We start from the raw sequence: 23,207 nt of genomic DNA on the forward strand, positions 1-23,207 counted from the left end.
CCCACAGACTTCCAAGGAACCGGCGCCTGCAGACATGCCTCTCTGGTGCCCTCCCAGTAACCCCTGGCAGGCAGCACAGCGCCAAACCTCTTGGCCTTACCCCACTGAGCCCATGACCCAGTGGCTGTGTCTCTGGGTCCTCCTTGTCCTGCAAAGAAAACTGGGCCCTGAGTCAGGTTCTTCTGCTCCAACCCAGTGGCCACCTGTGCTCCTGGGGAGCTTGGGGGAGGCTGGGAAACTTTCAAAGACCAGTTAATCACTAACTAGCTGGAGATAAGAGAGAGAGAATGAAACAATTGAGAAAATGCCCAACCCAGAGCTTAGAGCTTCCCTGCCTGCACACGCCAGAACCTGGCCTGCCCAGAGAAACCTGTGATCAAACTGAGTTCTTTCACTCAAGAGAGCTGACATACCAGTCTCTGGGGGGCTGCAGTATCCCAGGCTGAGGGTCCAATGGCAGCCGCTGCCCCTTTCCTTCTAGGGCCCTTTCCTTCAGCCATGCCTCAACCCTGAAGACAAACAGGAGCAGTTCTCAAGGAGCCCTTCCCTTATCTCTAAGGTCCGGGCCTGGAATTCAGCTTGGCCCATTTACTATGCCAGCTCTGTGCAGGGTGCAGAGATCCAAGATAAATCAGACAGGGTCTCTGCTGTCAATGTGCTCAAGGAAAGAGGCTTTTAGGGGAAACAAATCTAAATGACTGCCAGCTGGAACTTCAACTCTGTAAGGCAGGACCCTGCCACATCTGCCTGCTGGCACATTTTCATCTGCTGGGCTTACGTAGCTGTGCAACTGCTGGGGCTGGAGTCACATTCTGGGCTAATCTGACCATTATCTTGGCTAGGGTGCGTCCATCCTTTTTGGTTTCAGGAGCTGTTTAAGGGTGGTCTGGTGGTTTGGATCAAAAATAGCCAAATCCTGGAGAAGAATAAGTTGACTTTTCTGGGTTGGGTCTAGGACAGAAAGCAAGAAGGCTGCCTTACTTCAAGGAAGGTTCTCCTTCCACCTTCTGCCCTCTGAGTGCCTAGTACGCGCAAGTGACACTGGACAAAGTGCTTAACACATATTACCTGACTTAAATCTCCCAATGGCCTGAAAACAGCTACTCCATTATCATCACCACCCTTCTTTTTAGAGGCAGGAAAACCAAGGCACAGTCAATTTAAATAACTGGCTCAAGGCTGCATGGCTGATAAGTAGCAAATTTGGACTTTGAATCTAGGCGCTCTGGCTTCAAAGTGTGCTGTCCATTGTTCAGGTTCTGGTCTGGTGTTGGCAATGTCAGTATCACCCAGAAGCTTGCTATGAATATAGAATCCCCAGCTGACCCCAAACTCCACAAATTAGCACCATGATTTTAACAAGATCTCGCTCAGGTGATTGGTGCGCACATTACAGTTTGAGAAGCGCTGCCTTTTTCACATTATATGGCTCTATGCTCAATACAGGTTTAGTTTTCTTTTTTTTTCTTTTTTTGAGATGGAGTCTTGCTCTGTCGCCCAGGCTGGAGTGCAGTGGCGCGATCTTGGCTCGCTGCAAGCTACGCCTCCCAGGTTTACACCATTCTCCTGCCTCAGCCTCCCCAGCAACTGGGACTACAGGTGCCCGCCACCATGCCCAGGTAATTTTTTGTATTTTTAGTAGAGATGGAGTTTCACCGTGTTAGCCAGGATGGTCTCGATCTCCTGACCTTGTGATCCGCTTGCCTTGGCCTCCCAAAGCGCTGGGATTACAGGTGTGAGCCAGGTCTCTCTCTTTTTTTTTTTTTTAATTATGGTTTAAGTTCTGGGGTACATGTGCAGAACATGCAGGTTTGTTACATAGGTATATATGTGCCATGGTGGTTCGCTGCACCCATCAACCCATGATCTCCATTAGGTATTTCTCCTAATGCTCTCCCTCCCCTAGCCCCCCAGTCCCCGACAGGCCCTGGTGTGTGATATGCCCCTCCCTGTGTCCATGTGTTCTCATTGTTCAACTCCCACTTATGAGTGAGAATGCGGTGTTTGGTTTTCTGTTCTTGTGTTAGTTTCACAATCATTCTCAGATTTAGTTTTCAAACTATTCATTCCACCTGCCAACAATTACCGAGCTCCAGACATTGTGCCAGGTAAATGATGGAGGTGAAGAGACAGATTTCCTTATGAAACTTGGCCACGCCCTTCATGCAGGCAGTGTGTGGAGTGCAAGTCAGGACACTTGGATCTAAATCCAGTGCTACCACCTGCCGGCTGCGAGATTGTGGCTGAGTCATTTCACCTCCTTGGATCCCAGGTTCCTAATCAGTAAAACCAGGAGGCAAGCCAGAGATGTTCGGTCCCAGCAGCAGATTCTATGTGCACAGGATGAGGTGCCCAGCAGGTACTCAGTGGGGATTTACTGAATGAGGGAACCAGTAAATGAGTGAGTGAACTGATCATCCACCACAAGGAAAGAGTCCTCCATTTCCAAATGAAGAAAAGAAGTATGCTAGTGGAGGGGAGACGGGAGTACCTGCTGTGTGTCAGGGAAGAGTAGGGCCTTCCCAAGCTCCCTTACTACTAACCTTGCACAGGGGTCCTAGTTTGCTCTTCTCAATGGTCCACTCAGTTGATTTCTCTTGGTGAATGTCTGCCCTACATCTGTGGGTCACTCAGCAACTTTGGCCACCTATCCAGTGTGGGATCTCTAGATCAGAAGGTGAGGAAAGGGGTGAGGAATGACCTAGAATCCTGGCCTCTGGCCTTAGAGCCTCACTCATTAAAGGGAAAGTGGCAAGTAAGATCTGAACATCAAAGATTATTTCAGCTTGCCTTCCCTCTCACTCTACTCTGTCCTCTTCTCCTCTTGTCTTCCTGCAAACCACTTTGAGCCCCCTTTGATTACCAAGATAAAACCAATCCACATTGACTATGGCTGGTATTTTTTTCGCTTTTACTTCAAGCCAATGCATAATGCATTTTGCATACATTAGATTATGGAATCCTTCAAACAACCTGATGATGAGTAGGTGCCATTGATAGCCCCATTTTATAGCTGGGGCAACTGAAGCACAGGGTTGTTAAGAGGCCACTCGGTCACTTCCTTGTGGTGGGCCCAGGATTTGAATCCAGGTTTGCTCAACTCCAAAGCCTGTGTACTAAACGACACACTTCCTGCCTTGATAAGATAATTGTGGGTTGTTACTTGGCCAAATAAAGAGCCTATGGAGAAGTTGTTTCCAGTAAAGTATATCAGCTTCTAAATCTGGCTGAACATTGGACTCTCCAAAGGGGCACAAAATACAGCTTTCCGGGCACTATCTTGAAGTGACTGATTCAGCAAATCGGTGGTAGGCAGCGAGGCACCTGTATTTTGGTAGAGCTCCCAGGTGATTCTGATACTGAGCTTGTGCAGAACCCATTGACCTAAGGAGAAGCCGGGTTCGAAGGGACTGGATGGTTCTTCCCTATTTAGAGTTGGAGGTTATTGGCTTCTGAGAATGAGGGGTAATTAACTTTGGGGAGCTTCCTGGAGTGACCTTTGCCTTCAGTGAAGGTGTGGGGATTGAGATAAGAGAGAGAAATCCTTGGCAGGTAGGAGGAAGGGTAGGGTGTTTGCTGCCAGACTCCAGGCTTAGCCCTCATGGTGTCCCTCCTGGAGACGATGTGCATTGAGTGCAGTGGCTGCTGGAGAGTGGGTGGAGAGATGAAGGTGACAGGGGTGGGATTAATTAAAATATGAGGTGGTGTGGCTGGGTGCGGTGGTTCACACCTGTAATCCCAGCGCTTTAGGAGGCCAAGGCAGGTGGATCACCTGAGATTGGGAGTTTGAGTTCAGCCTGGCCAACATGATGAAACCCTTTCTCTACTAAAAAAATACAAAAATTAGCCGGGTGTGGTGGTGCGCTGCAATCCCAGCTACTTGGGAGGCTGAGGCATGATAATTTCTCAAACCCAGGAGGCAGAGGTTGCAAGTGAGCGGAGATCGCACCACTGCACTCGGGCTGAGGCAACAGAAAGAAACTCTGTCTCAAAAAAAAAAAAAAAAAAAAAAAAAAAAAAAAAAGAAACAATGAACCTTTAGATTATTCCGCTCTAAAAGTGAGGCAACCTTAGTTTGTCTGGGTCTTTAGAAGCAGAAGTGCTCTTGGCTATTCCTAAGCTCAGGGCCTCACCTAGTTTAAGTCTCCTAAACATCCAGTGTTTTGCTATATTCATTTACCACTTGTACTATTAGCCACTTAGGTCCTTTTTTTTTTTTTTAATAAATGACTCACTTATTAAAGAATGTGCATTTATTTACAAAGCAACAATATCACTACCTTCAATGTAAAATTAGCAACCCAGGCTACACCTAGAAGGTAACTTAGTAAATCGGATGAAACCCAAGGCTGGAATTAACTTCTCATTGGATCCTGCAGCCTGTGCTCCTTTCATTGAAGGGGGATATCAGCCAACTGAGACCTCCTCTAAAGTCTGTGAAGGATCGAATTAAGAGAATTGGAATGGGCGCACATTTCTCATTATGTGATTCAATATTGATTAATTCCGGGTCCACCTATCATCTAAAACCATGTTACTTAAAGTGGCTTATACCACAGCACCAGAATGTAAGCTCCATGAGGGCAGAGTTTTTGGTTTTGTTTTGTCTTTTAAAAATCTGTTCATTGTTGTATTTCTAGATTCTGGAACAGTACTGGGAATATAGTAGGTGCTCACCTATTTATTGACTACGTGGACTCTTTTCAGACTGAGAAGCAGAATATAAAGTGTGGAGGTTCCGACTGGTGATTGAATGTCTTCGTTCCTTACTCAAGCCCACTCATCCACTTGGTTTTGAGAACTCTGGTGACCCAACCTACAGCCTGTCCCACCTTTGGCTTCTTGCCATTCCTTGGATGCACGTGTTACTGTGAGGATCAGACGAGGTTGTGGATGGACAGGACTCTGAACTGCGTGCCCTCTGCACAGGGAAACAGCTGGGTCGATTGTAAATAGCAAAGGGAATGCCTGATGGTGGCCCCGTGACTTTGCATATGCTTTGGGCTCTTGTGAGAGAGAGTGCCCAAAGTCTGATTCTGGAACATTTTCTTTGGTCTCTTCTAAATGAGAAGCTGCTTGCTTCAATTCTCCCACTGAGCAATCATGCTGACATGAGGGGCATGGAGTCAGACCTTACATTGTTGAGACCAGATTCTGTGTTCTGCTGAGTATTGGGAAGGGTGATGCAGGCAGGCACTCACCATGTTCCCTGTGAGTGCTTATTTTTAATAAAAACCTTGGTATACTGCTATTAATGAAAATAATAATAATAATAACTCCTGCTAATAATATAAGGAAACACCCACTGGTCTGTGACTGAGCCAGCCTTGCCTGAAGGCAGGGGAATGAATTCAATGACCTCTTGACACTGGTCTCAGCCCTTTGGTTCTATTACCACCTTGTAAACCTGAGGTGTTCTGTTTTCATCCCTAAGGAGTTGTGGTTAGAACCTGCCAGAAATTTCTCACAATGAATCAACCTTCCCTTGGTCACTGCCCTTTTCAACATGCCTGTCATTGAAGACTTACGATTTCCTAGGCATTGACAGAGAGAAACTGGCCATGTGGACCAAGGTAGTGGGATTTATGTGACACCTGCCAAGCCAGTGAGGCTAAGTTTCATTCTTGAAGTCTGATACCTATCATCTGCTGTGGGGTGACATCCATGCCGTGTCATTCTCCACTCATTCAATACATATTTGTGGATTCCTAGAATGCCCCAGCCCCTGTGATAGTCCAGCTCAAGAGAGAGGAAGTACATGAGGCATTACCACAAAGTGCGGTACGTGCTGGAGAGAGGAAGACTCTGGAGCAGAGAAGCAACAACTCAGGTGAGGACTGAATGGTGGCGGGGTGGGCTCATCAGGAAAGGCCCCCGGGGCAGCTGTGTTTGGGTTGGGGTCTAAGGATGAGTAGCAGTTAGCCAGGGAAGACAGAGAGTAAAGGTGCCCAGGCATGTGGGGCGGTCTATGCAATAATGTGGGGATTGGGGGAGGAAGGAGAGAGAAAGAGAATGGGAGAATGGCTTGCCTGTTTGGGGAAATGAAAGCAGCCAGTATGTAAAAAGCCAGGTGAGAGAAAGCTGGAGATGAGGCTGCAGAAATAGGTAGGTGCCTGGTCATAGAGGGCCTTGTGAATAGTGTCATGGAGGCTGGATTTTATTCCAAAGGGCATGGGAGCCATTGAAGGATGTTGAATAAGGAGATGCACATTATAGAAAGGCCAGGAAGGCCTCTGGGATCTCCTGTTCTCCAACCTGTGGCTCTGGGGACAGCTCCCTATGGTGCTCTTGGGCAGCATCACACTGGTGTTAGGCTCAGCTCACATGCAGCTCATAGCAAGGTGATGACAAATGACTCGTCCTCAAATGACAGAGCAGGCACAGGAAGGAGGCCCCGGTTAGGGTCTTGCTTACCTGGTTTGCTGATGGCCTATGCATTTAATTATAGAACAGGATGCCAAGGCACTTGTGCCTTTTCAAATACTTTTTAACCTTTCTTCTACACCATGCCCTGCACCTCCCCTTCTCTCTCTGCTCTTCTCCTTTCCACCCTCAAATTTCTAAGGCATGTCCAGGTCTGGTTTTCACCTGTGCCAGGGAAGATCTATCTGACTTTGGCCATGGAAGAGGTATAGCAGGTATCAGTTGGAGAGGGCTGGAAAAGGTGCCTGGTGCTAGATATGGACGACCTGAGCTTCCAGTCCTGGCTCTTACAGCCACCAGGCATTTGACCTGGGGCAGAAGCACTTTTCCTCACTGAGCCTCTGTTTCCTCATCTGTAAAATGGGAATCATGTCATGGTGATGGTGTGAGATTTGAACGAGTTTTTTTTTGTTTGTTTTTTTATTTTTGCAAAATTGCTTTGTAAACTGCAAAGCTCTGAATAAGTGTTCATTTGGGATTATTAGGAACTGCTTTGCTGGAATAGTCTACCAGAGGGATGGAAGGAGAGGAACTGAGAAATCTATTCTTTGAAATATTTTTATCATATGAGATACAAATATATATCTATATAAAAATAGATATAAATATGAACAAATATATCTGTCATAAAATTTTAAAAAGGATGAACTTTTTCCCCAATCTCACCCCTAGCAGCAACTATTGTTTGTTGTATATCCTCCCAGACATGTACAAAATATATATATATTCAAGCAAAAAATACAATCATATTATAAGCTTTGTTTTTTAGCTTGTTTATTCACATTACATGGAAATCTTTCAGCATCGTGGCATATAGATTTGTCTTTTTAATATTACTTCATGGTTTAGGTGAACCATAGTTTATTTAGCATTTTCCTTTTGGTAAACATTAAAGTTAGTTGCAATTTTTCATCATATATTTTTTGCGATCTTTTGTACATATATCTATGAGAGAAATCCCTAGAAATAGGGTTGCTGACTCAAAGGATACAAGCATCTTGAATTTTGGTAGGTACTACCAAATTGCTCTTCATAAAGACTGTACAAATATACCCTCCCACAAACAGAGTGCTTGCCTTCCATGCCTGGACGAACCACAGGCATTACTACCTCTGCTGAAGCTTTTTTATGAGACAAGGTCTTGCTCTGTTGCCCAAGCTGGAGTGCAGTGGTGTGATCTCCACTCACTTCAACCTCTGTCTCCCAAATTCAAGTGACTGTCATGTCTCAGCCTCCGGAGTAGCTGGGACTATAGGTGTGTGCCACCACATCTGGCTAATTTTTTTATTTTTGGTAGAGATGGGGTTCTGCCATGATGGCCAGGCTGGTCTCGAACTCCTGGCCTTAAGTGATTTGCCTGCTTTGGCTTCCCAAAGTGCTAGGATTACAGGCATGAGCCACCACACCTGGCCTGCTGAGGCTTTTTTTTTTTTTTTTTTCCAGACCAAGTTTCACTCTTGTTGCCCAGGCTGCAGTGCAATGGCATGATCTTGGCTCACCGCAATCTCTGCCTCCCAGGTTCAAGTGATTTTCCTGCCTCAGCCTTCCAAGTAGCTAGGATTACAGGCATGTGCCACCACACCTGGCTAATATTGTATTCTTAGTAGAGATGGGGTTTCTCCATGTTGGTCAGGCTGGTCTCGAACTTCCAACCTCAGGTGATCTGCCAGCCTTGGCCTCTCAAAGTGCTGGGATTATAGGCATGAACCACTGCCCTGGCCTTGCTGAGGGTTTTAAAACCATGAAACTCTCATCCTCCCTCAACTGGTCATGTGGCCACTGCCTGCTTCATCACTCTGCTCCTCTGTCTGACAAGACTGTTCTTATGTAACACCAGTAGGTAGGGCCATCTGAGACATGGTTACCCAATAAAATGGTAGGAACCAGCCCTAGGGTATTTGGGAAACTGGCTTTGAGGGTTCAATGGAATGAATATTCACATTTCCAAACATAAAATCTAGCAGCAATGGAGAAATGTACTTTAAGTAGATAGTTTTGCACCTGACACAAGAAATTATTATTATTGTTGTTATTGAAAGTTCGGACACACAGATCTCGGTTGTGTTTTGAAGGACGATAGAGAGATGAGGAAGGTATGAGGAGGTCAAGGTGTTAGTTTTAAAAAGTGTGCCTTTGTCATTGTCAAGCTGTGGCTGGTCCCACAACCTGGTTCTATCAGGCCTTGGTGTTACAAAATGCAAAACACCAGGCAACCAAATAGCATTTCCATGGAAGTATCCCATGACCTCTGGTGCTGTGTACAGGTGAGACAGTGAGCATTCAGAAAGGGATGGCCTGGGTGGGGAAAAGGGGCCTTTCTAGCCTCTGCAACCTAAAACAAGGGGCCAGTGGAAAGTTCTGGAACTGGATCACTAAGAAGACAGGCCCCACAGCTGGCATGTGTGCGATGACCAAATAATTAGGAACCTGACATTGGAGTTGGTCTCCAGTTCAACTGGGCCCATTTTAAAATTTTCGTAAGCAGGGACAGAGGATCAAGACAAGAGCACTATGGAGATGGTGATGAATGGAAATTGTGTAAGATAGATGGCTATGTGCTGGGGAAGGAGGAGACAGGATTCAGAATTATAGGAATAATACATGAAATGACTGACAAAAGTAGCCTTTTATGTGTGTTATCTAATTTAATCCTCTTAACTTTATAGAGTTAGCACTGTCAGGATCCACATTAAAAAAAAAAAAGATGAAGCAGAAGCTTGGAAGAAGTCAAATTACTTGGCCAAGGTCAAGGTCACACGGCCACATGTGGCAAATCTGGAATACAAACTTAGGTCTATCTGACTTTAAACCAAAATGCTTCATATAGCTTCAATTTCAGCATGGCAGGGTTCAACTTGGAGGTAGAGGGTGATGTTGTAGATTGCCAGATATGATAGTGGTAGGTTTTCTTCTTCTATCTTGATGAAAGATGAGCTATTTTTATCCTGTTGCAAGACAATGCAAAGGATCATGACCTCCATTTTTGAACTGACATTGTAAATTTGTGTATATTTGACAGCTTTACCACATTCTCAACTCTATGCCCTCCTCCCACCCTTTTTGAGAATACTGGGCTAGTTGGGGGCCGTGTTGGGAGACTTGGGCCTGGGCGTACGCTGGGAGGAAAGGCAAGGAGATTATACAGTGTGGTAATAGGGACTGGGGGAAGTTTTTTCAGTTTTGGTTTTTGTTTCTAAAATCCTAGTTGGTCCCCAGGGTCCTGGTGGAGCCTCCAGACCTCCTCAAAGTCTTTGAGGTTGTGATTAATTATCGTATAAACTAGACAGCCCTTGGCCTTGGTGTTGCCATTCCAGCCTGTAATTATCTTCGTCACAAGTTGCTGTCTGGCTTTGTTCTGTAGGTAGAGGCTCTTCCCTTGGTCCCTGCATGTCCCTGAGTCACTAGCAGGCTCACTTGTGCTTATCCAAACTGGTGAATCATTCGCTGTCACCCTGGAGAGCAGTGCAGTTTGGTAAGGTGTGGATGCTCCCACGGAGAGGGTGAGCCCCTCTCTCTTCTTTCCAGGCATGCGTAAGGAGCAGTGGCAGAGAATTACGGAACAGAGGATGCTATCATAGGTGACCTGTGAGCCAGGCATGTTCATACGTGTCATCTCAATAAAAGCTTTACAGCACAGGTTATACAAGTAGTATACAGGGATAAAGAGCAAGGTTCTTAGGTGGGTTTCAGACCTGGCTCTGCCACTTATCTAGAGGTACGACCTTGGCCCAACCTTCCTAACTTGTCTACACCTTGATTTCCTCAACTATAAAATAGAGATAAAAATGGTAACTGCATCCAAGAGCTTTTGAGAGGAATTGATGCAAAGACGCAAGTATAGTGCCTAGCAAACTGCAAGCACTCCACGAGGGGTGCTGATGTGGATGCTAATGCTGATGCTGGGACAAACTTACACCCATTTTACAGATGGGAGAACTGAGCCTCAAGTTGTCCAAAATGGCATAGCTAGTAAGTGGTAGACTTGGGATGAAAACTCCAGTCTGTTTCCAAGTCAGGAACCCTCTTCTCCATAATGCTGTATGCATAAATTAGACTGTTGGGCTGAAAAATAATCCATTCAAACCACAAGGGTACATTGGCCTAGGTTGCTTCTATGTTTTGTCCTCAATCTGAAGCAATATAATGAGCAATGTAATGAGATTATGTTAATATTTACTCAGGGTTCTGGGAAACCCAGAAGGGTTTCAGGGTAAACCATCTCCCAGCAAGCAAGGGCTCGCCTGCTAATTCCCCTTTCTTCCAAGACAGATCAGATTGCCCAGTGCCTAGTAAAATGCCAGTTTCCTTCTAGGTGAAGGGGAGCAAAGCTGTCAGCTCCTGCTGGGGCACAGGGAGAGGATGTTTCTTATGGATGGGTAGGTGGTGCTTAGGGATAGAGGCTCTGAGATCAGGCAGACCTGGTTTCTATCTGTCCTTTCCAGCAGTGTGACCTTGGGTAAGTTAATGTCTGTCAGCTTCAATGTCCTCATCCTTAAGATAGTGGATTATCATGCTACTTTGTGGGGCCTTTGTGAGGATTAAATGAGATCTTAGTATCTGGCACATAGTAGTAAGTGCTTAATAAAAATAATAAGGCAGAGCTGGGTAAATTGAGGGTTTGGTTTACAGCACTTTGGCAGCAAGTCTCTTGTTTCCTGCCATTCAGAGACCCTGGCCAAACTATGTCCATTGTGGCCACATGACCATTGACATGTCAGCCTCCAAAAGAGAGACGGCTGCTTAGCAGACATTAACCAGATCAGAGGTTCTTTGATTCAGCACAGTGCTCTCTTTTTGCACTGCTCTCAGTCCACCAACAGTATCAGTCACAGCAACCATTCATGGTGCAATGTATTCTCCCTAAACTTACATTATATCTTTAATCCTCACAGCAGCCTTGGGGGATGGTATTATTTCCATCTGTAGATGAGACAATAGGGGCTCAGAAATGGTAGGTAATTGCCTAAGGACACATAGCTGTTGGAGAAAGTAGTATTGGAGCAAAATCTATGTGCATGCATCTAGATTGACCAACCTTCCTGGTTTGCCTGGAAATGTGGGGTTTTCTAGGATGTGGGGCATTCAGTGCCAAAGTCAGGAAAGTCTAAGATGAGTTGGTTACTCTATATGCAGCCTGCCCGTGGAGGGTTGGTTGGTGGGCCTGGAAAGGGGGTGGGGATAAGAGAGAGAAGAGGAGGACGCAGAGGGAATTGCAGAAGCAACTCTGCACTGTTTCTTTCTGCAAAGACGTCTTTTCAATTCAACCTGCTTGTTCAGTTCAACAAGCAGGTTTGAATGCCCTCCTTCTTGGAAGGAGTCATGTCAGGACTTTCTGGGTATTTGATCATGATGAAGAGCCCTGTCTGCCTCAGTTCACCAGGCCGAAAGTGGAAAAATAGTGCTCCAAACCAGCCCCACATGGCAGAATAGGAAACATGCTGTCATCTTGCTTCATCTGAATCTACATTGTATGAGGGCAGGAATTCTTTTCTTTTTTACTTCTATAACGGAAGCCCCAGTGCCCAGCACAGTGCCCAACACATGGCAGAAACTCCAGAAACACTGGTGGAATGTAGACTATTGAATAGTTCCAAGTGCAAACCAACAGTCCGGGGAGATTTAAATTCTGATGAAGGCAATACGAGGAAGACTGAATGGAGAAATGGCATTGGAAATGGTTTGGGTACCACGTGTTGGGATCAGGAAGCAGAGGAGCACAGAATGCTTGTGTGGAAGTGACATGGGTCCACTGTACCTGGGGTGGACACTGTGAGGTAGAGTTGGAGACCAAGGGCTTGAGGACTGAACATGTTAGTGGAGACCAGGTGGTGGAGGATGGAGAATACCGCACCCTCAGGGAGTTTGGACTGCCTGTCTTTAAGCCATTTTTTTTTTCTCCAAATTTCAATCTCTCTCATTCCATTGTCACCATATTTGCATGTCTGTGTACCCACCTATATTACTTATTTAATGCTTTTCCTTCAAGTGACTTGCTTTTTAACTTTACATTTGTTTTCATATCAAACACACATGGCTGTTAAAATAAAACTTATGATTTGAACTTAGAATCATCTTGCCTGCCACCTGAGGTAGGTGTACTTCGCTCTGAGGACCACAGCTCCAGCAACTGGAGAACCCACAAAGATTTTTGAAAGAAGAAATGATTCAGTTGCTTTTTGAGAAGACTACACATGTGAGGAAGTACTGAGTGGAAGACATGTGCATAAAATTTTGGCAGAATTGTGACTAACATGGTAAGAAATATTATCAATGCAAGTTTGTGGGGGGCATTTCAAAGTCTCTCGATGGTCATCAGGATGAAATATGCAAGAACTGCTCGCTCTCTCTCTCTGTCTCTCTGTCTTTTCCCTTCTTGGTCTCACTTTGCCCTCTTTCCCAGCAGCTCTGCCTTCTCCCCCATGCTTGCTGCCAACAGCTCTGAGGAATGGGAAGGATTGCAGTTCAAAGAGAGAACAGGTCTACTCTGAGTAAGGCCATGGGCCATGCAGTAACCCCCAGTGGGTCTGGGTGCCTGGCAATGATGCCTGCAGTGGCGTGATGCTGTGGCTTTCCAGGCTTGTTTTACCTGATTGTGCAAAGAATGTTACCCCCAGCCAAGGCTCAAGTTCACATACCGTTGGCCCATCCCCTAACAAGCATATTATTCCCAGCTGGGCATTGAACTTCCAAGTTAAGGTGACCTGCCAAGCTGGAAAGAAAATGGATTTGCAAAAATCAATGTTTGCCAAGAGCACCATCCCCCATACAACCATGCACAATTGTGAGATCTAAAGTTGGACTCCCTGAGGTTTTCTGCCCTGGTGGTTCTAGCAACTCCTGGAGAGCCACAGACTGATGAATTTGAGGATCATAAACCTTAAGCAGACTTTAAAGTATCTTTGGCATTAATCGACAAAGTCCACAGCAAGCCAGGCATGCCCTTCTCTCCTTGTCAGAGATGTCTCTTTCCCCTTGCTCTCCTTACCCCATTCTTTCCAGCATAACCAAGCTTAATAGCCTCCATGTTTCCACTGTAAGGAAGTGAGCCGAGTGTGGTTGGTCTGTTTCACAGCAGGGCTATCCTCACACGAAAACTTTTCAGATGCACTGACTATGCAGATTTTTGGCTCAGTTTGCAGAAGACTTCCTTATTTCAGTTTTACCGTACACCCACCTACATAATACTTTTTGGTTCTCAGAATTTCAGAGCTATTAACCTTTAAATATAAATCAAAATTCTCATCAAACTTTCCTAGGGCCTTGTCATAAAAGAAATTAAGTCTCAAAATAGTACTTTTTGGCATACTTTCTTGTCCAGGAAGACAGATTGACTAATTCTAAACCCTGGACTCTCATGTGATTGCTAAGAATAGGGGTGGGGGAGAGAGAGGGGACAAAAGTCATAGACATGCCATGACACATATTGGGAGATTTCATCTGAATTTCCCCGGAGTATGAAATTATTCAGAAATAATTCCAAGGGCTTCTTTCCTGACATTCCACCAGTGTTCAGGTGCATATGTTTTGAATGAACTGAATGGATAATTTATTTATACAAATGAGTCTTTTTGCATAGTTGCAGTGGATGTGCTGCCAGCTCTCTGATATCACTTCCAGGAGGTTTGTAGACGCATTCTTTCCATGGGTATGAGCAGGTCTGGATCTCCTGCTTTCTATCTGAAAGGCATTATGGGCAGCAGTCTGGTTGATTTTATACTACTTCGATACACTCTCAATTGCATATGAAGAATGAGGATAGAGAAACTGATAGTGACCCTTACCCCAATTAGGTTTCACTACTGCCCTTGACCTTCATATTTAATGCCTTTGTTATCACAGCGACTCTTTGCTTTATTCCTCTCTGCTATTTCTGGATCCAAATGCCTAAGGATCTCCCTGGGGTGTTTAGCTTGCTCAGTGCTATTAAGCCTGGTGGGTGGCAGAGTGACCTTTGTATCACAAGAGCCTCATGACTTCCCAGGCAAGGCCAAGTCACAACTTTTCCAATGGATTTCCCCTCAATTCTTATTCTGAGCATTTAGCTTTTTAAATATTTGGTTCTGAAGGGCAGGGGCTAAACATTGTTCTATAAGATCCAAACCTGTTTGTATATTTTATACTTTTTGTTTTCATCTTAACTTTCCGATCTCGCTCTTCTGAGAAACATTCACATTTCCAATTGCATTCCAGAACTGAGCTTGACTTTCCATGTCTAAGATCTTGTAATTCAAATTTCAGCCAGCTGCGAAGCTTCTCTTTTCTGGAGGGGATTGCGGTTAAGAGATCTTGTTTTGCAATGACGCTGTCTGGTCTGAGCTCCAGCTACTTGTCTTGTTTACTGTACAACCTTGGCCATGTTAACTTATCAGGCTCTTGGGGCTCGGTATTCTCATCTGCAAAGTAAGAAAATGAATAGTACCTGTCTGATGGAGTTTTTGTGAGGCTTAAATGAAATAATGCAAATTAAATTCTTAGTCTAGTCACTGGGACAAGATTAAAACTTAACGAATACGAATAGTCACTATTCTGTTTCTTTTTTTCTATGCCACTCCAGCTTCACCTCCTTCTCTTACTTTTTCCTTTCCTTTGCTTTCTTTCTTTCTTTCTTTCTTTCTTTCTTTCTTTCTTTCTTTCTTTCTTTCTTTCTTTCTCTTTCTCTCTCTCTCTCTCTCTCTTTCTTATTTCAGATGGATTTTTGCTCTTGTTGCTCAGATTGGAGTGCAATGGCGTGATCTTGGCTCACTGCAACCTCCACCTACCAGTTTCAAGCGATTCTGCTGCTTCAGCCTCTCAAGTACCTGTGATTACAAGCACCTACCACCATGCCCAGCTAATTTTTGTATGTTTAGTAGAGATGGGGTTTCACCATGTTGGCCAGGCTGGTCTCGAACTCCTGACCTCAGCCTCCCAAAGTGCTGGGATTACAGGCATGCGCCACCATACCTGGCCTCTTCTCCTACCTTTTCTTAGAAACATGGAAGGTTAGTTCTCTGGCCACTCATATGAAACTTCATTCCTTCCTAAGGTGGAGGTATTGGGGTTCAAGCTCTACAGTTAGTGAAGGGAGTAAATAAGCAATTCCAGAGAGCCACCAAGTGGCATGCAATCTCCTAATGCTTTGTACTGTTTCTCATTTAACTTCCCAAACAGCTCACTGAGTATGTTAATATCCCCAATAAACAGATAGGGAAACTGAGACCTAAAGTTTGAGCAAATATGGCAAAGTTGTCCTAGGCTGTCTGGCTCTAAAAACGATGTCCTTTTCACCACATCAGGCTGCTTCTGAGGGAGCAAAGCCACCTTGCTTTTCTAAGTCTGTTGGAATAGGCTCTGAGAGTCCCTGGTCTTTTGACACCACAGGTTATCCCAAATAATTGGGCATCTGGGTGGAGATTTTATACATTTTCTACTTGGGCCTGAGAGTTTGCTGTCTCTCATGGTTCCTAGGTGAAAGAGGCCGGGCCCTGAGACCTTTACCTGAGGTTGGCTGTACCAAAATATCCTCTTGAGTGGCATGAATGGAGTTCTCTGGTTGATCATCCATGGAACAATGTGGGAGCCCACTAAATATGAATGGACAATGAAGAATGCAAAACTGATGGTTTTCTCCACTGTCACCTCACCCTTGGAGGTGTTTGCTGATTTGGTAGATGAGTAGAGGAACTCAGGAGTCCGAATTTGTAAAGGTAATTTGGATGCTCCATTAGCTTAGAAAGGACACAGCAGGGAGAACTATATAGCAGAGAAGGCTGGATGCCTACGAGGGTAGGGAAGGGAAAACAAGGGGGCGGGGCTGTAGCTGCCCTACCTCCGGTTCATATATGGCTGCATTTCTTTAATCTCTTTTATATTTTGGGATTCCATGGTAGTAGAAAAAGAGTTCTTATGTTAAAATGATTGCTATCTAATTGTACAGCATGGTAAATATAGTCAATAATGATGTATCATGTATTTGCAAATTGCTAAGAGAGTAGATTGTGTTTTCACCACACACAAAAATGGCAAGTATGTGAGGTATTGCCCATGCTAATTAGCTCAATTTAGCCATTCTACAATGTGTGTGTGTGTGTATACATATATATGTATACATATATGTATATGACAAATATATATGACAAATGAGAATGTATATGACAAATCAGAATGTCATGTTTTACTCCATAAATATATACAAATTTTATTTGTCAATATAAAAAGAATAATACCTGGAAAAACAAACAAAACATCCTAAGTGCTATACTTATAAAGAACTCTTTCTTGTACAAAAAAAAAAGACATTCTGGCCACAGGAATGTTGCCTGAAAATGGCCACCTTTTTCATGATCTTCCCTCCCTTTCTGAGACTGAGAAATGAGTCTTTTTGAAGACCCTGATGAAAATACTGTGAAGAAACTGAAGACAGTTGGATTCAAGAACCAAAATGCTTATCATAGCAGTGAGGTTGGCATTAAGTCAGGGAACTGTGTAAAGCTATTTGTGGGGAAAGATAAGGCCAGAAAGAGATTAATAAAATACAGACAAGGCCAAAGGAACAGGGCAGGGGCAAATTAGTTTAGGCAAGAATGGAGGTGTCTTGAGAATAATTAAAATATGAAAGAGGAGTCCAGAAAATTCATCCTTGGTGCTTGGGTAAGTTTAGCAACATGCTCAGATGCCTGAGTTTTGTGTGTGTTTGTGTGTGGTGTGTATGTGTGTGGGCATGCATGTGTGTGTGTGTACACAGTGGGTCATTCTTCCCAGGAAGAGTGAGCCACCCTCTCCTCCTCCAGCACCAAAGTGGCCCCACCTTGGCACACCAGTGGCACATGCCACTGGGCCAGGATTTGCTCAGAATGCAGGCACACAGGCATAATGGCAGGAGGCATGACTGGTGTGTTTCACATCAACCTGTTAGAACAACTGTCAATGTGTGACCTCCCAAACAGAACTCAAGTGCCCCCTTCAGAGACCATGAAGCTTGTCCTTAGAGGATAATGAAGATCCCCAAGAACCTCATCTAATCCAAAACCAAAAGATTTGGGAAATGTGACCTTTAGAGGAGAGTAGCATTAAGAGGCAAAATGATACTTATTAATTCTGTTCCTTTTTTGACTGTAACCAGTGTAATAAATGATCATATTCTGCTCGATTTAATTCCCCCGCCCCATGAGTTTCACAAGACCAGAAAGAGTTTCTTCTTCCCGTTGGTCTTACATATTCTTGTATGGCTTTCACTAAATAGATGCCACGTTCTGCCCTGGAGGTAACATCATGTCATTAGGAGGAGATGATAGACAGAAATATATACAAACACAGACTTGCTTTCAAAAATAAATATAGGCCCTCTAGTTAAAAGGTATTGTGTAATGTATGTGAGCATCCTCTTTCTTGCAAAGCAAGCACACAGCTCCCATTAATCTTGTAGCCACAGCCTGTGTTGGTGTTAAGACTGAGATTCCTTAAGGCCTGATACTTGGCTTAAAAAGATTATTTGTCCTGGCCTTGATTTGGGAATTAAGATCCCTAGGGTTTTTTGGTTTTACAATTTGGATTTTCTAGGAGACAATCCAACTGATCTCCCAGTCTCCAGGCCACCACACGCAACCTGGTTTGCTTTGATGTGTTCCCCTTTTCCTCTGTGGGGACCAGCACAGGACTTGACTCAAAGGCTCTGTGTCTATGCACAGGTTGGAGACAGTGATCGGGCCTTGATCTGTAGGAAAGACCAGAAAGATTTCTATGCAGAGTAATTGGGTTTCTAGAGTTTGTTTCAGTTGATTTGAGGGCAAGCTGCTTGGCCTCTCTCTCTTGATTCTCCCTTTCCACAAAATAAAGATAATCAGCTTTGTTTATCACTCTGTTCACTTTGCTATGTCTTTATCAGCCCCCCAGAGAATCCAGGAGCACAGAACAAGTGTTGGTGTCTCTCTTGCCAGAGTCCTCCTTGAGAACTTACAATGTGTCCATATAAAGGATCTGCTGTGTTTGATGATTTTGTGATCACACTTTAAACTTCGTATCCATAAACAACATACTTGATGTATCTGAGACTTGTAGTAGAAGGCCTTGAGACATCCATCCCATCCCATCATATCTATCTATCTATCTATCTATCTATCTATCTATCTATCTATCTATCTATCTATCTATCTATCTATCTATCTATCTATCTCTGTTGCCAGTGCTGTCTTGTTGAAGTTGGCAGTAGGGTGAAAGACCTCAAACTCCAGAGGACTTTCCCTATGGATGCAATATACCTGCAATTCTAGCTTTCTGTTTTTTTAGGTTGGGGGTGAGGGGTATTGTTTTCATTTTTGTTTTTCTTCTGGAAGTTTCAACTAAGACCCAAGTGAAAAGAAGAATCAATACTTAATAAGTACCCACTAAGTAGCAGGCACACTTTTAGGTACTTTATTTACCAAAAAAACCCTCCACAAATAAAGTGGCTTGTGAGTATGAGGTGACATCTTTCCCTCCCCTCCCACCATTACCACCCCAATATGACTCTTCTCCGGAGTCCTCCAATCTAATAGACTAAATACAAGTGGATAAAGAAATGGAGATTTAACCAGAATTCTTCAGCTAGAAATTAAAGGGCCTATAATTAAAGGTGATTGGGACTGGGTCAGAGAGCCACATCACTTTTGGGGTTGCATTTGAAATTCACTACCTCTTGACCACACAACCCTACCCCTTCTACTCCCACCCTACTGTCTCAGGTTAATCTCAGGCAACGGGGCAAAGAAGGCCAAGTTTGTTTCCCTGGAGTCCCACGGGCTGTAGCACTAATGCTTCCCTTTTCTCACGTGTGCCCCCCACCCACCCCCCTTCACCATCAGCACACACAAACGCCCTGCAGTGGGTGGAATGTAGTTACTTCAGGTTGTGCCTGATTTGTCTCTCAAGCAAAACTCCAGCAGACCATTCCCTCAGGGCCTTGCTCTCAGATCTGGAACTGATAGACTAATTGGGGCTAATGTGATAATGGGCAATAAGGACATTTGTTGTTTTTATCAGTGTGTATGTGGGGCGGGGTTTACATTTGCATTTTCACAGGGCCCTTGGCAAGTTCACAGGGTTGAACTGTAGGGAAGGGTGGGAATGTCTGGGACAGGTTAGGGAGGCAGAGGAGCTTGTTAGAACTTCCCTAAACTGCACTGCCCAAAGCCTCAAGACCTTCTTCAAGACCTGCCCAGCTTCCAAGACCTTCCCAAGTCCACCCTTCTCCTCCCACTGAGTCTTTTACACTTTCAGAAACCTCTGAATTCATGTTGAAACTAGAAAAATAAGTAAGAAAAGACTAATACTACTGCTCACTCACTGTTCCCCCTTAATATAACAACCAGTTTTTATTCTATTTGGTCAGCCTTTGCCCATAAGCAGAACTTTTTTTTTTTTTTTTTTTTTTTTTAACACAAGGGATTTCTTGGTTTTGATCACATCTTTATCTTGTTGCCAAATCTCAACTTCCCTTCCCTCTCCCACAAAGGGGAGGCCTGTTGAGTCAAAGAAATCTGCTTAGACACTTCGCTCATGCCAGGCCAGTGTCCTGGAAGGTTCGACAGAGAAAGTTAATGGTTGGGGGATGGTATTTCTCTTTGCTAGGAGCAGTCACTCACCCATATGAAAGAAGGTACATTTGTGACCCACTGAAGCAGGTACAGGTAACTCCCCAAATGTCCCTTGGCCCAAGGGAATAGAGGTTGCATGGGTATTTAAATCTGTAGATCCTCCCTAATATTCCACCTTCTTCTTGTCCAAACTCTGCTTTTTTATTTCCAGTTTCAGCATTTTGGTCTTCTCATCTCTAACTCCTACAGGGAGTGTCAATAAACCTTTTAAAAAAGATCATGTAAGTGTCAAGAGGAAGTGAAGAACCTAGATAATCCACCAACTGGATAATCAGCTCTTGCATATTTGAGAGTTGACTGCTTGACCTGAACATCTCCTGGTAAGGGACCCTCCCTCCCAGGACCTTCCCTTTCAAACCTCTCAAGGCTCTTACCTGGGGCCAGGGGAGATAGGCTTTTCAAAGTTCATTGAATTGCCAAGAGTCTCTGTCAAGAAGGCAGTCATGGTGCCTGGAGAGGGAACTTGCTGGGAGCCCCTTCAGAGCCTGGTACTTATACAGCTAGGGCAAAGATCTTGATGCCAAAGCAGGGTGGACTAAATACAGACTAATAAATGAGACAGGTGCTCAAGAGGGCCCCCCTATACCATCTTCTCCTCCAGATTTGAACTTCTACTCACTTTGCTTTTACATTCCCTTTTCCTGATGGTGTCTTTGGTGAGCAGGGTGCTTTTCACCTGAAACAGCCTCTGAGCTGAAAAGAACAGTCACCACCAAATCAATTCCTCATCCATTAACAGGTTGTCTCTCTGTTCTTGAGACACAGGCATTACCTGGTTAGACCTGTTTTGTTTGAACACTAACGTGTGAGTTGGCCAAATGCAAATGAGCCAATGTTTGTAATCCTTTATTTTATTTTTTTAAAGGGCTAGGTAGCCAATCAGAAGAGGGGGAAGTGACTTAGGGAATTCCCGGTTGGTGGCTTATTGCTTAACATCCTACAAAATGATTTAAAATTATTGTCATATGCATTTATCTTCACTCTGATGAGGGCTCAGACTTGATAACGCCTGTGGTGCCCCATCCCTGTAGGAGCTGGTGAGATTGCAGCCTGCTGCCTCCCCTCCATCAGTCACAGCTATTGGATTTCCCACCCAGAATCTTTAGGTAAATGAGGTAAGTCCTGATTTTTAAAACTTCTTTTGAGTCTGGAATCCAGACACCTGAGTGGAAAGAGAAGCCTGCTTTAAACCGGACAGATGAAACTAGAAGAGACTCTTGGAGACGGCTGGCAGGAAGTGAAGCTCACCTTACCTGGGCTTACCTCACTGGGTCAAATCAGAATTTTATTTTGGAGGACAGGCTGGCTACTTTGGATATTATCTGTGAATTTCCTGCATTGTCTGGACTTCCAATCTCTGTGAATTTAAAAGCCCCCTGGCTTCCCTATGCCTATGTGGCAAAACCATTCCCCTGGGTTGAATTCTTCTGAAACAAATAGGCAGCTAGAGATAGGTGGCTCTGATATAGCTCAGTGAAGAACTGGTTGGCTAAGTAGCTGTTAGGGCTCAGAGTACATGGTCTTGCTTTCTAGAGATGTCTTCTGCTGGTAATTTTTCTGACTCATGAGCTATAGGGAAAGGCCAATTTGTTTTTAATATGTTCCAGGACTGGAAAATGGCTTGAAATAGGCAAGAATATACACAATCACACTGGAAAAAGTGGCCAGGCAGCCATGGCAAGCAGGGGTATTGGGAGAGCTGAATATCTAAAAAAACCAAAAATCCAGAAAAAACAAAAATCAGTTTTGGCAAAGGGCTTCATTGTATAACAAGGGGACAAACTAACCCTTTGTTTACTCCATTTTGGGAGACTATGATCAGACAGGCAGTTGTGACTCAGCAGCAACAAATGCCTTCTAAGACAGAGATTCTTTTGATTTTGCTTCGACAAATTGTGGAGAAGTGTTAGCCCCAGTGTGGATTGATCTGGGAACAGTGGGAAATTAACTTCTTGTTGGTAAATATCAGACTGAGGTGAGAAAGCAACATTTTCACCATCCATCTTTGCTGATTTACCATGCTCCCAGGATAGTGGGAGCATGTGTTTTTAAGATGGAGAGTGTATGATTCTGAGTCCAAGTTCACAGGTGCCACTGCTGGTTGTCTGCACTCACTCACCTTGGTGACAGCGAGACAGTGAGCGAATGGATTCCAATAACTTACTGATGGAAGGTCTAACTCAGGAGTTGGTTCTGTAGCCATGGAGGTGAAGATGTGTTCAGATAGTCTTTCAATGTGTAAAAGCGCAGTTAGAGATTCTGTGTGGCTGTGTGTTAATTCCACTGGGGTCAAGGGAAAAATTTATTTCTAACAGAAGAGAAGAAGATACGTTATTAGGAAGAATTTCATGGCTAGGAGATACTATCAGAAAAGGCTCTTAAGAGATTTTAAGAATGACTTTAATAGCTGCATTTGGAGTTTGCAGAGGATCCACTTTTCTTTTTGTGATCTAAAATTCCGGGACGATGAAATAACTCACCAATTCCATCTTCTTATAATACGGAGTCACATAGACAACACTATTTTCACACCAATGGCTAATGGTATTTAAAAACCTTGATGGAATGTGAATTGAGAGTCATTTGGAGGTCTGTAGTTGAACTTGAAAAAATAATAAATGTAATGGAGACAATACTTCACTATGTTTCCAAAATATTTTAGAGAGACATTTTAAATGAAAGTCACTTTGAGGGAATAGCTGCGCTGTAAGTTCTCTTATATAACCGTGCAAGATGGTGGCCTTCATCAAGACCTTTCAAGGTAGTGTGGGTAGGGTGATATGTTTGATTCAGGCCTCATTTGTTATGGAAAGGCTCAAAATCAATTGTATTTGTTCTTTTTCTTTGGTTAAAAAGCACCTATTTGTTAAATTCAAACAATCCTTTTTGGGCTTTTTTTGAGACAGAGTATCTCTCTGTCGCCCAGCCTGGAGTGCAGTGGCGTGATCTCAGCTCAATGCAACCTCCGCCTCCCAGGTTCAAATGATTCTCCCAACTCAGTCTCCTGAGCAGCTGGGATTACATGTGCTCACCACTATGCCCGGCTAAGTTTTGTATTTTTAGTAGAGACGGGGTTTCACTGTGTTAGCCAGGTTGGTTTTTAACTCCTGATCTCAGGTGATCCGCCCCTCTCAGCCTCCCAAAGTGCCAGGATTATAGGCTTGAGCCACCGTG

General features: G+C 44.2%; 1 protein-coding gene across 4 annotated transcripts in view; it reads left to right on the forward strand.

Annotated features, from left to right (window-relative positions):
- The first annotated feature begins 20,960 nt into the window (after positions 1-20,960).
- EHF (ets homologous factor) overlaps positions 20,961-23,207 on the forward strand; it is a 42,107-nt gene continuing 39,860 nt past the window's right edge. For 2 of the 4 annotated variants that reach the window (XM_011936404.1, XM_011936406.1), the window contains exon 1: positions 20,961-21,148. Coding sequence is in view for 1 of the 4 variants with exons in the window: in XM_011936403.1 (XP_011791793.1) it covers positions 22,235-22,240 (6 nt within the window). In the remaining 3 variants the exon portion in view is untranslated. The other 2 variants (XM_011936405.1, XM_011936403.1) reach the window with 2 other exon arrangements.

The sequence above is a fragment of the Colobus angolensis genome, unplaced genomic scaffold (genome assembly GCF_000951035.1).
Source record: "Colobus angolensis palliatus isolate OR3802 unplaced genomic scaffold, Cang.pa_1.0 Scaffold152, whole genome shotgun sequence".
NCBI lineage: Eukaryota > Metazoa > Chordata > Mammalia > Primates > Cercopithecidae > Colobus > Colobus angolensis.